General features: G+C 54.1%; 3 protein-coding genes across 3 annotated transcripts; all 3 read left to right on the top strand.

The window, feature by feature from the left end:
• Nucleotides 1-858: 858 nt before the first annotated feature.
• On the top strand, nt 859-3,216 carry MYCGRDRAFT_47846 (uncharacterized protein; the record flags this gene model as incomplete). Its single annotated transcript, XM_003849760.1, has 2 exons — nt 859-1,769; nt 1,818-3,216. 2 exons carry the CDS (start codon nt 859-861, stop codon nt 3,214-3,216), a joined length of 2,310 nt encoding a protein of 769 aa, XP_003849808.1.
• Nucleotides 3,217-3,486: 270 nt separating this feature from the next.
• Nucleotides 3,487-4,798, top strand: MYCGRDRAFT_62164 (uncharacterized protein; the record flags this gene model as incomplete). Its single annotated transcript, XM_003849761.1, has 2 exons — nt 3,487-3,973; nt 4,027-4,798. 2 exons carry the CDS (start codon nt 3,492-3,494, stop codon nt 4,535-4,537), a joined length of 993 nt encoding a protein of 330 aa, XP_003849809.1.
• Nucleotides 4,799-5,875: 1,077 nt separating this feature from the next.
• On the top strand, nt 5,876-11,248 carry MYCGRDRAFT_47787 (uncharacterized protein; the record flags this gene model as incomplete). The annotated part of the gene is made up of 2 exons (XM_003849762.1): nt 5,876-6,311; nt 6,597-11,248. Coding segments are annotated over 2 exons (5,088 nt in total), but the record flags the coding sequence as incomplete, so codon positions are not given.
• Nucleotides 11,249-11,780: the final 532 nt, after the last annotated feature.

Raw genomic sequence — 11,780 nt, 5'->3', positions numbered from 1 at the left:
AACATTCGCATTCGATCTCTCGGTTAGGCTTATAATCGTTATAATATGTATTTTAGCTATTAAAGCCGCGGAAACGCTGTCCGGGCTTATAACCTGTTGAAGATTATAAGCTATTAGATTGAAAAAGGATCTATCTACCTCTCAAGTGACTTATGTGCTGGTAGACCGACATCGGTTACCTATGACCATGACCTATGCATAGACCCACATTACAACAAGTGCAGAGGCTGTATCGAGACAGTTCATGCACGTCCACTATTCGGCCGCGATAATTGGCTGACAAACACCATCTCTACTCTATAGTATCGGATTTCGAACGAAATCTGCAGGACGACACCTCAAACATCACATCGATGACTTCGGCCAAGGCAAGTCGCGGTCCCAGAGAAGAGCAGGCACCTTTGCGTCGATTCTCCCGCAAAACACAGATGTTCTGCACATCATTCTGGCTTCATGGGGCGTCTCTTGGATTGTCGCAATCGGTATTTGACAACACGAGATGAGACGAAGTCTTCTGGCAGGGATCAGTAAACTTCGCGAACTCATGCTGGCTCGGCAAGGCCGGAAAGCTATTCAAGGGGGCCACTAGTCCTTTCAGCCTTGGGGAATTTCTCCGCATTGTCCAGGATGGCCTGGTGAAATGTGACGGCCTCGACCCCCTCGAGGCACGCCTGCGTACTGCGATGGGCAGTGGACACCCGATGACCGAGCTTCATCGCCGGTGCTATTTACTCGACGGCGCTCACTTCCGTTACCGCCTGGTGCATAACTGATATTCGTCAGTGCCCGCACTCATCCTCACCAAAGCTTGTTGATTGGACGCTACTCCCAACTATGGCTCAGTTCATGTTCACCATTATGAGGTGGTCCCTGTTCTTAGCTCTTCTACAGTTGGGAGAAGGCGCAGGCCCGCCTCGTCCCCGCGCCCGGTCTCGCAGAGACGTCGACACTTTGGCCTCTGGTATCAAGAGGCCTCCGCAGGCTCCATATATTTTCAATGATACAGCCGACTCTGTCAAGCAGATAGGCAAAACTTGCGCTGCTAATGAGGCTGCCATTGTACACTCGATCTTGGACAGTGTTTCGCCGGACGACGCAACTTTCGACAATGTGATCCTGCCTTACCTTCGGAATGAGCAAGAAAACAACGCCGTTAGATATGGGCTTATTCCCTACGCCCTCTCTGGCAAGTCAGACCTTTCCAGTGCCTTGAGCGAAGAGCGCAACATCGTCTCGGCTGCGATCCAGGATACATTCACCAATGAGGCCTTTTTCAAACTCGTCGATCACGTCTACCACGCTGATGCAAAGAACCCAGCCTTGAGCGAAGAGGATCGGATTGTCTTGTCCAGCGTCTGGTCCAATTTTGCTGGCACAGGTCTGAATCTTGCAGCAGCTCAGCGAGAACAGTTCAACAACTTGTCGGCACGCCTTGGTGAGCTTGCGAACGGATTCTACAGCAATGTCAATAAGCCAAAGTATGTCTACTTTACGACTCAAGAGCTTGACGGAGTGCCCTCGGATATTCTCCAGATTCTCAAAAACGCCGACGATACTGGCGAAAATGCTGGGAAGCTTTATTTCGATGTCCAAGTTGGTACGACGTACGCAAGCGTCATGAGCAGCGCAGTGAATGGGACGACGAGATACGTTACATCTCTGGCCCATGAACAAATTGCACCGGACAATGAACCGATATTGAAAGAGCTCATTGGTCTTCGCATGCAGTTCGCGCAGTTGTTCAATTACACAACATGGGCAGACTATAAGTAAGTCAGATCACCGCACGCAAAGCAGCATGCTTATTCGACGTGCAGACTAGCCAGCAATATTGCGAAAAATAAGGAGACCGTCAACGCGTTCATCGAGGACATCCGCACCCACATCGCCGCTGTCAACGCGAAGGATGTCGCAAGCATCGCTCAGTTCAAGTCAAAGGACACGACGCTAGTCGATCCTGTGGGCGACAAGAGCGTCGCATACAGATGGGATTACTATAGGTATCCCGAGATTGAGCGCCAGACACTCTACAAGATTGACCGAGACCATATCAAGGACTACTTTCCTGTGAACTTCACAACTGCCGCCATTCTCGCCTTCTACGGGGAGATCTACGGGATCCGTTTCGACCGGATTGAAGGGCAAGACGCCGATGACTTGTCTCCTACGGGCAAGGGCAGTGACCTCCTGTGGCATCCGGATGTTCTCCTTTACGCTGTTTGGGACGATGATCATGGCTCTGGCTATGATCCGAGAATCCTTGACCCCGGTTTCCGAGGTTACATCTTCCTGGATTTATTCTACCGAGAAGGCGTCAAAAGCCCTGCCGAGTCGAACGAACAGATGTTCGGTCCGGGTTTCCGCAGGGCCGATGGTTCCTTGCATTATCCCTCGGTGCGTGTGCTTACCAGCTTCATCAAGTCAGCACAGGAGGACATAAAGCCATCCCTTTTCGAATACGATAGGCTCCACCTGCTCATGCATGAACTCGGACACGGCATGCATGATTTATTGTCCGTCACCGACTACACTCGTACGCACGGGACTTATGTTCCCATCGATTTCGTTGAGACGCCCGCCCGTTTCATGGAAAACTACAGCCTGGTTCCCAAAGCGATCAAAAGCATTGCTCGACACTGGTCCTCGTTTTCGCCGCAAGCTGCCGCAGAATGGAGAAAGGACCAAGGCGGCGCCAATCCCGACGACATTCCTCTCCCTCCAGCAACCATGCCCGACGACCTCATCGCCAACCTCACCGGATCAGCGCGCGTCAACCGAGCCGCCGACCAAATGAACATTTTGTTCCTCATGAAGTACGATCAGGAAGTTTCCCAAGTCTCCAACCCCGACGAAGTCTCCGCGATCGATCTCAACGTGGCTTGGAACACCCTCCAGCGGAATTACACTCAATTGCAGGATCCCTCCGATCTCGGTCAGGGCTTGAGATGGGGCTATGGTGAGCTGAGCCAGGGGTTTTTGGTCTCGAGCTATGGCGGGTCGACGTACACCTACACTTGGTGCGCAAGTTATGCGCAGGACATCTTCGAGACGGCCTTTGCAGCCGACCCGTTCAACCGCGAAGTGGGCATGCGGTATCGCACGCAAGTTTTGCAGCCCGGTGCGTCGAAGGACCCGGTAGAGCTGCTGCGGAGTTTCTTGGGGCGACAACCGAATAATAATGGCTTTTACAAGTTTGTTGGTGTTAATGGGTACTGAGAGGTGTGCGAGGAGACAGGGACTGTGTAGCCTGTGCGTGAGGTTGTGTAGAATTAGTTCGCGGAGTGACAGCGACATGTAAAAACCACTCCCTATAGTAGAGGATGGTCTTGGACCGCAAGGCTGACCCGATCGCTCGGGAGTGCATGCAGCGGCCCGCTGCCGCTGGACCCCTTCTTTAAATCTTATCAATCTTGATCTTCGTCTTTCTTGACACGGAATTTCCATGACTTCAACTCGCGATCTCCAACCCTCGCATCCAACTCACGCCCATCATGTCGCCCGCCGCTACACTCCCAGAAGACACCGTCGTCTCCAGCCTCCGCTCTTCCCTCTGCAACGAGACCGCCCCACTCGGCCAACGTTTCCGCGATCTCTTCTCTCTCAAACATCTCGCTTCGCAGAACCCCGCGACTGAACAATCCATCCCCGCAGTCGAGGCGATCGCTGCAGCGCTGGTTTCCGACTCTGCTCTTCTTAAACATGAGTTAGCGTACTGTCTTGGCCAGTCGGGAAAGGAGGAGGCGATACCTTTTCTACGAGCGGTGATTGAGGATCGACAGGAGGATGCGATGTGCAGACATGAGGCGGCAGAGGCAATTGCTGCGTTGGGAGATTGGAATAGTTTGGGGCTGCTGAAGGAGAGGAGGGACGATAAGTCGGAGGAGGAAGTTGTCAGGGAGACGTGTGATATTGCGGTGGAGAGGATTGAGTGGTTACATTCTGAGGAGGGGAAGAAGGAGACTTTGAAGACGAGGTATGCGATGAATGCACGTTCGAGGACCTCGATGTACTGACTGTGCGTAACAGCGACTTCTCCTCCATCGATCCAGCACCTCCGATGGCAGCGCAAGCCGACACACCTTCCATTCCCGAACTCGAACGATCACTACTAGACACCAAGCTTCCACTCTTCCTCCGATACCGAGCCATGTTCGCGCTCCGCGATCTCGCTTCACCACCAGATCTTCCCACAGCCGTTCCCGCCGTCAACGCTCTCGCAGCAGGACGCAAAGATCCCTCAGCACTCTTCCGCCATGAAATCGCATTCGTCTTCGGACAACTATCGCATCCGGCTTCCATTCCGTGTCTGACGGAAATGCTGGGCAATGCGAAAGAGGCGAGCATGGTTCGACATGAGGCTGCTGAAGCGCTCGGTAGTTTGGGCGACGAGCCGGGTGTTGAGGATACGCTCAAGAAGTTCCTGAATGATCCAGAGCAGGTGGTGAGGGATAGTATTATCGTGGCGCTGGATATGGCGGACTTTGAGAGGAGTGGCGAAACGGAGTATGCCACGATTCCAATCGCTCAGGCGGCGTAGATCGTCGGGGAGTCCTTTTTGGCCGCGTGGATCTTTGAACATAGCAAAAAGCATGTAGACGTATACCAGTCCGTTTCGAATCGCTCAATTGTTAGTGTTCCACTTGTGATTACACGCCGGACACGTGTAAAAGATTGTGCTTCCTTCATCAGCAGATCGCAGTTGCTTCTCGTAGAACGTGACACGAGGTTCGCCGCAATTTTCGCATTGCACGTTGATCCAGTTGCCTTTCTGACGGTCTTCCTCGAGGATTTCCTGCACGTCTGATCGCAGTCTCGTGCGCAATGTGGATGGAAAGGCTGATGGTTTGGAGTGCGTGACTACGACCTTTGAAGATGTGTCTGTAGATTGTTAGTAAGACCTCCACGTCACGACATCGTCGTTGCATACCTTTATTTTGCGTGCCGCAGACATCGCATGTGAGAAGGGCTTTACGGCCGGTATTGTTCTCGAGGAGGTTGCCGCAGTCCGTGCAAAAGACCAGGGATCCAATCGCAGCCATGATCAGTGGAGTGAGGTCAGTGAGAAGAGTGAAGCTCTGTCGGATTTGCATGTGATAGCGATGTGCAGGTGAACGATCGCAGAAGAACAAAAAGTCGTCGACGAGGGCGTGGTCGGGAGAACGTCGGGATCTGCAGAATTCGGCATGGGATTATGAAGTTCGATGGCAGGGATTCCCGCCCGTTGGCACTTTCCTAAGCCGGACCTGCCTTACTTCGACCTGTCTTCAAACCTCCACGCGACAACCTCCTACGAGGCCTGTTGCCTGATACTGTTTCTCGTGGCGTGAAATGGGAAATCTGACATACACATCACAAGAGGAGGAATCGTCAAGAGAAGGACGCTCACCGACGCGATTTGGGAAACTCCTCCACCGGATGCAGCCAGCCCACAGCGCAAACGGCTTCTGACTTCACACGAAGTGATCCGCGATGAGTCTCAGCAAGAGATAGCGAATTGCGCACTCTCTCAAGATCTCTGCGGAGATGGATCCTCGAGACAAGACGTCCAGCCATGGGCCACATACAAATGGCCATCCAGCAGGCTCGCAGGCCCGAATCCCGAACATGCACCTCCCGACCGTCCACGAGGCCCTCCCATATTCGCCCTTCGCCTCGATCGTCCCATTCAATCCCGGTCAGTCTCCGTTCACCACAGCTGCCCGCACTTGTCTTGCGGGTAATGCATCAGCAGCCAGCGCTGCCCCACTTCCACCAACACCACTAACTTCTTCTTCTTCTTCACCACACAGAACTCATAACACCACCTCTCTCGCTACCCACCACCGCACCGACCGCCTTCACCAACTACGAGGACACCAAAACTGCACAACGCGAACTCGAACGACTAAGTGCTGGAGCTAAGAGCGCGGAACACGCTTCACAGCGGTGTCGTCAGACTCTCGGTGATGTGCAGAGGCTGTTGGACAGGCAGGGTTTGACGGAGTTCAAGTTCAAAACGACGAAGCGGTTGAAGAAGGACAGTGATAAGGAGAAAGCTCCTTCGCAGCCGCAGTTGAGCTCTTTCGCGAAGATGGTGTTCGACAACACGAAGGTCGAATTTCGGTACATGACTCCAGTGTCTCCAGCTCCTGATGCTATTGCCGGAAGAGTGAATGGTCGGGCGGACTCGAAACCGGTGGTGAAGCCGCAGAAGATTATCAAAACGAATCCCGCGGCCGCACAAGTCCATGTCAATTCGAAGCATTCGACTCCAGGACAACAGCATTCTGGAAAGCCAATGCCTAAATCGGCTGCGCAAGTCCACATTCATGGTCGATCCCTACAGCCTGCCCAGGTACAGATCATTGGTAGATCACCGCAGCAAACACACACTCCAGCGCAGATACAAGTGCCAGCTATCTCAGCCAACAACAACGCCTTCAACCAGAATGCATTTACCTCGACTCCGCCAATCTCAACGCCCAGAGCATTTGTCATGCCCACAGCCATGACTCCAGCACAACGCGCCGAATTCCAGCGAGTTAATGTCCCGGTTGAGACTCCGACCCGTAACAATAATGCTTACCTCACCAACGGTGCGAGGGGAGCCAGCGCAGACCAACGACAGAAGGCGGATGCCGCAGTCGAGGTTTTGCAGAACCAGTTGCATGCAATCTTCGAAGCCCAAGACCACATGCAGCCGGACACATCAGAGGAAGTCGCTGCGAGTACGAACTCAATGTTTGTCATGCGGGACACTGCAGAGGGCTCGGCTATGGTACTCCAGGCTACTGCTCAGTCTGCCCTGGACTCTGCCGTGCAGAAAGTCGTCTCGTGCGGAAGACTCGATACCATGGACGTGGAACAGCTGGCTCGCGTACAGCGTTTGTGTGAAGCTTCGCTAGCTGTCGTTGGCTCCGGATCACTTACGATCGGCGAAGATTGGAACGATGACGATACTATCGAGTGGCTGAATCGCATCAGTGGCGCGGAGAATGGCCTGATCGCTGGGCGGACTATCTTGAGAATCATGACCGGTGGATCCAAGTACAAGGAGTTGCAGTCAGAGGAGTACCTTCGAGGTGTCTTGGAGGCCGCACGGAATGTCGTCGACAGCTGCATCATGCCCACGATGGAGGAGCGATCGTCTTTGGGAGAGAAAGTCCGAGGAGACAAGGATGGCTCATCGAATCCAAAGTTTGCGATCGCCGTGGAGCATCGAACGAGCTTGCGGAAGTTGATCAACGCGACGATCAAATGTCTACGTCTGCTTGGGGAATTGCTGGCCAAGACTGATGTCGACGAAACCGCCATTTCCAGCATCGAATTCCTCTGCAGGTCACTCATATTCGCACAGAACAGTGGCACCGAGAAGGATGCTGCACTCGGGACGCAGGTCATAGAGAATATGCGAGTGGCTGCCATGGACCTCTTGGCTATCATCTTCACCAAATACGACAATCAGCGCGCCCACATTTTGAATGAGCTACTTCTGTCCGTGGAGAAGCTTCCCGCAGGCAAGCAGAGCGCTCGTCAATTCAAGCTCATTGACGCGAAGCCCATCCAGCTCATTTCTGCTCTTCTCATGCGACTTGTGCAGACGAGTGCGACTACCAGTGAGAGTGCTCTGCGGGTGCGGAAAACGAAAGACGAAGTCGAGGACGAGGACGGGTCAGAGTCCGAAGATTCCGATGAATCCGAAGATGCAGAATATGATGAAGATGACGAAATTGTCGTCGGATCTGCGAAGAAGACAAAGCCCAAGAAAGGCGGTCACGATTTGGATGCTACATACATGCCTCTGAAGAAAGCCTCTCAGCACCATGCAGGGTACATCATTACGAACCTTCTCCAGCGAGCCCTCAGAACGACCAAGTCCAGCGACGAACCGTTCCGGAAACTTCTGGACATCTTTACAGAAGACTTTCTGAATGTCCTCGGCTCGAGTGACTGGCCTTCCGCGGAGGTCCTTCTTCGCATTCTCACTCACCAGATGATTGGGCTTGCCGACAATGCAAAGAGCCCTGCGCCGTCGCGAGCACTTGCGCTAGAGCTCCTCGGTACGATTGGCACCGGAATTCTCGATATTCGGGCTGCAACCTTCAGCTCTGGGAGATCTCTTGAGACCACGGATGACATCTCGCGTCAATTGAGTAATATGGTCCGACGAATGGAGAACGGAAACGGTAGTCTCGACTCGGATACTCTCAATTCGTTCGAGGGACCATACCGGGTGGTCATGGAATACCTCCACGAGCGAGACCTCAAAGACCCACAGTTGCGGACTGCGCGCGGATATCATCTCGTGCAGTGGGCGGCTCAGGTCTGTGAGGGAAGAGATGCCGAGGGCCATCCCGTGTCGCCGTCCAAGGATTTGCAGCATAAGATTCGGAGCATGATTGAGGACACGCAATGGCTCGAAGAGAACTCTGACTTTCCGAAGCCGACGACCGCACAAGGCAAGCTTGCTGCAAGGATCGTCGCCTCCAACTCGATGCTCTGTAAAGCGTTCAACAGGATCTTCAACACGGTGTTGTCCTCGATGAGCAGCGAACAACCCACCATCAGAAGTCGGAGTCTCAAGAGCGTCACGACACTTTTGGAGAAGGATCCGTCGGTGCTGGAGCACAACCCTGCAGTCCTCAGAGGCATCCTCCGCTGCCTCAACGACCCGTCCTCTCTGGTTCGCGACTCGGCTCTTGGCCTCGTTCAGAAGTGCGTGTCTCTCCGCCCTGCCCTTGAGCTTGATGCCTACGAACGTATCATCCCCCGCACCGCAGATACAGCCGTCGGAGTGCGCAAGCGTGCCATGGCTTTCCTGAAGCAGGTCTATCTCCGCAATGACGGCAATGAGGTTCGGGCGAGGATCTCCAATGCGGTCATCTCTCGCATCCAGGATACCGAAGAGAGTGTTGCGGAAGCTGCAAAAGCCACCGTCGAGGAGATCTGGTTCTCCGCGTTCAGAAATCTCGAGGTCGGTCACAGTGATCGCTCGGTTGACACCAACCTCCGGTTGCGGTCCCATGCTGCCTTGATTATTCAAACAGTCGCGCTTGGCGAGAATGTCGTTGCTGTGCTGGAGGCCTTGATCAAGATGCTGTTGAGTACCTCCAAGCAAGCTACAGAGAACTTTCGCATTTGTCAGGCGTTCGTGGACGTTCTCTCCGACGGAGTCATCGACAAGGACGACATTCCCGGTTCTCCCGAGCAGACCTCCATCATGCAGGCCCTTGCTGTCTTCGCGCGAGCCGGGCCAGGCCTGTTCACTTCGGCTCAGCTGGAGCGCTTGGAGCCGTACGCAAAGAACCTCATAACTACTGACGATCTCGATGTCTACGTCTTTGTGGTGACTATCCTCCGGTACACCCTCCCAGTGGTTTCGGACATCAAACCTGAATTCCTGCGCGCACTGCAGCTCTCTCTACTGAGTTCGGCCCAAAAGCTGGGGAGGGCAGAAGTGGCCGTCGCTGCGCCGTGCCTTTGGACAATTGCGTCCATTCTGCGAGACACTACCCTTCTCGTGCGTTTCGCAATGTCTGCGCTTGGCAACGTGTCCGGTTTGCGCAGTCAGAAGGTCGACGATGACCCGAAGATCAAGAACAAAGCCATCAAGCTGCTGACCATTGTGGGTCAATTCGGCAAGGCATGCAATTTCGACGCCAGCATCGAGCAATTCCGGCAGAAGTTTCCCACGTTCAAGGGCAACTCCGTGGCTGGCTTGCTGGTCGAAGTCTGCTGCAGCTTCACCGTGCCAAAGTACTCCGCGGAAGTACGCGAGGCTGCCATCGAAGCGGTTTGTGCTGTCAGTCAGAGCTTCCCTGTGCATTTCATGCGTCCGGACGTGGTCAATGTCATTCAGACGGTGTTCCAAGAGCGGGATCCCGCCCTCGAGCAAGTACTGCTGGCCAATCTGGAGGATTTCTTTGGTGCGAGGGAGAAGTCAGCCGACGACCAAGACGCTCCGGAGTTAGGTGCTGGCATGGACAGCGGCACGCAGCGACTTGGAGGAACTTACCAGGCGACTGGGCATGATAGTGCCTCGGCGTACATCTCGCAGCGCTTTCTGAAAGAATTTCTCCGCATCGCCTTGTCCTCTTGCTCTGAGGTCGCGCTGTCAGCAGCCCGTATCGTGGCCAGCATCAACAGACAGGGTATTGCTCATCCTGGTGACAGTGGTCCCGCTGTTGTCGCTTTGCAGACCTGCCCCTCCTCCGCGATCGCCAAGCTGGCTTTCATCTCCTACAAAGACCAGTTCGCCAAGAATGAAAGTGTGCTGGAGAAGACTCTCGTCAAGTCAGTGCAATCCGCCTTCGACTACCAGAAGCGTGTGGCACAGAGCACTTTGGGATTCACTGGCCACCCGCCAGTCTCCAAGTTCCACCACGTCTGGGATGTGCTCAAGACAGGCAAAGGCAAAGTCCGCACGAAGTTCTTTACCAATCTCTGCGCCGGTCTCGACTTTGATCCTTCCGAGCTCAAACCCAGCGGCGACGAGGCCAACCCACACCTCCTCTACGTCCGCTTCTGCTCCGAGGTCCTCGCTTTCCTCGAGTACGATCGCATCGACGAGCTTCTCCACCTCCTCTCATGTCTCGAAAAGGTCTTCACCGGAACTGGAACCTCGGTAGCACAGTCGATAGAATCGGAAGTGCTCCGTCTACAAGTCCCGGTGCTGTCCCAATCGCAATTTCAAGATCCCACCTCGGACCCTACAACGCTCCCATCGGAACCTCAAATCAAACCCGAGCGTCTCGAGCAGCTCACTACATCCGCACAAATTCTCTCCGTCTTGTGGGAGACCCGCTCCTTCCTCCGCCGCGTCTGGCTCCTGCAGAAATTCGGCAATGGAAAAGGCAAAGCGGCTGCGAAAGAGACGAACCGTGCTCCCAATCGCGCTACAAACGCTCCTGCTCTGACGGATGCGTATCAAGCCCGTATCGTGGACATCATGGCTCCGGTGCTGACTGTGGAGGTGAAGACGCTCGTCTGTAAGGAATTCGTCGAACTCATGTCCGTTGACAGCGAAGTCAAGGTCGTAGATGATGCCGCGGAGGAAGATGGGCTGGACGGCGAGAGCTGGGAGGGCGATGCGAGGAGTGAGGCTGGTGGCAGTGAGCCGGGGAAGAGTCCAAGTAAGAGGGGTACGAAGCGGAAGAGTATGGATGGGAATGGAGGTGGGCCGCCGAAGAAGAGGGGTCGGCCGAGGAAGAATAGTGGTGCGGGGAGGGGAAAGAGTTTGAGTGATGATGAGGATGGTGGATGGGATTGATCCACCGAGAGGGCTGTCCGACGATCGGAGTGGTAGAGTCAGGAAAAGTATGGACTACGGCACGATGCATCGTTACGGCGAGCATGTTTTGCTGGCTGTCTTCGGAGGGACGACATCAAAAAGAAAAATAGCATTACGATGCAGCTATCTGAATGAACATGACATATGAAGTATGCTCTTCAGCGCCCTGAATGTCATGTGGTGACTGCAATGTAGTGATTTTTGTTGGTTCCAGTACACATTCGATGAGCAGCGTCTACTTCCTCGGGGTCGACGGTCTTGCAACCCGTGCTGCTGGACCGAGCGTGCTTGTCCGTGAGCGTTGTTGAAGGATTATCGATCAGCACGATTGACATGATGTCTTGTACTTGTCGCCAGGCTTACAGGCCAGAAAGCGGTTTGGCAACTTAGACATCTGCACAAATTCCTCGACCTGTTCTAACCCTAACGACTAACCCTAACGACTAACCCTAACAAATTCGTGAGCCACCAACGACGTTCGTGCTGGGTGCTCGTTCAAGACTTCGAAAAG

The sequence above is a fragment of the Zymoseptoria tritici genome, chromosome 9 (assembly GCF_000219625.1).
Source record: "Zymoseptoria tritici IPO323 chromosome 9, whole genome shotgun sequence".
Taxonomy (NCBI): domain Eukaryota; kingdom Fungi; phylum Ascomycota; class Dothideomycetes; order Mycosphaerellales; family Mycosphaerellaceae; genus Zymoseptoria; species Zymoseptoria tritici.
The sequence above is the reverse complement of the archived record's forward strand: the minus strand, read 5'-3'. Positions and strand labels throughout refer to the sequence as shown.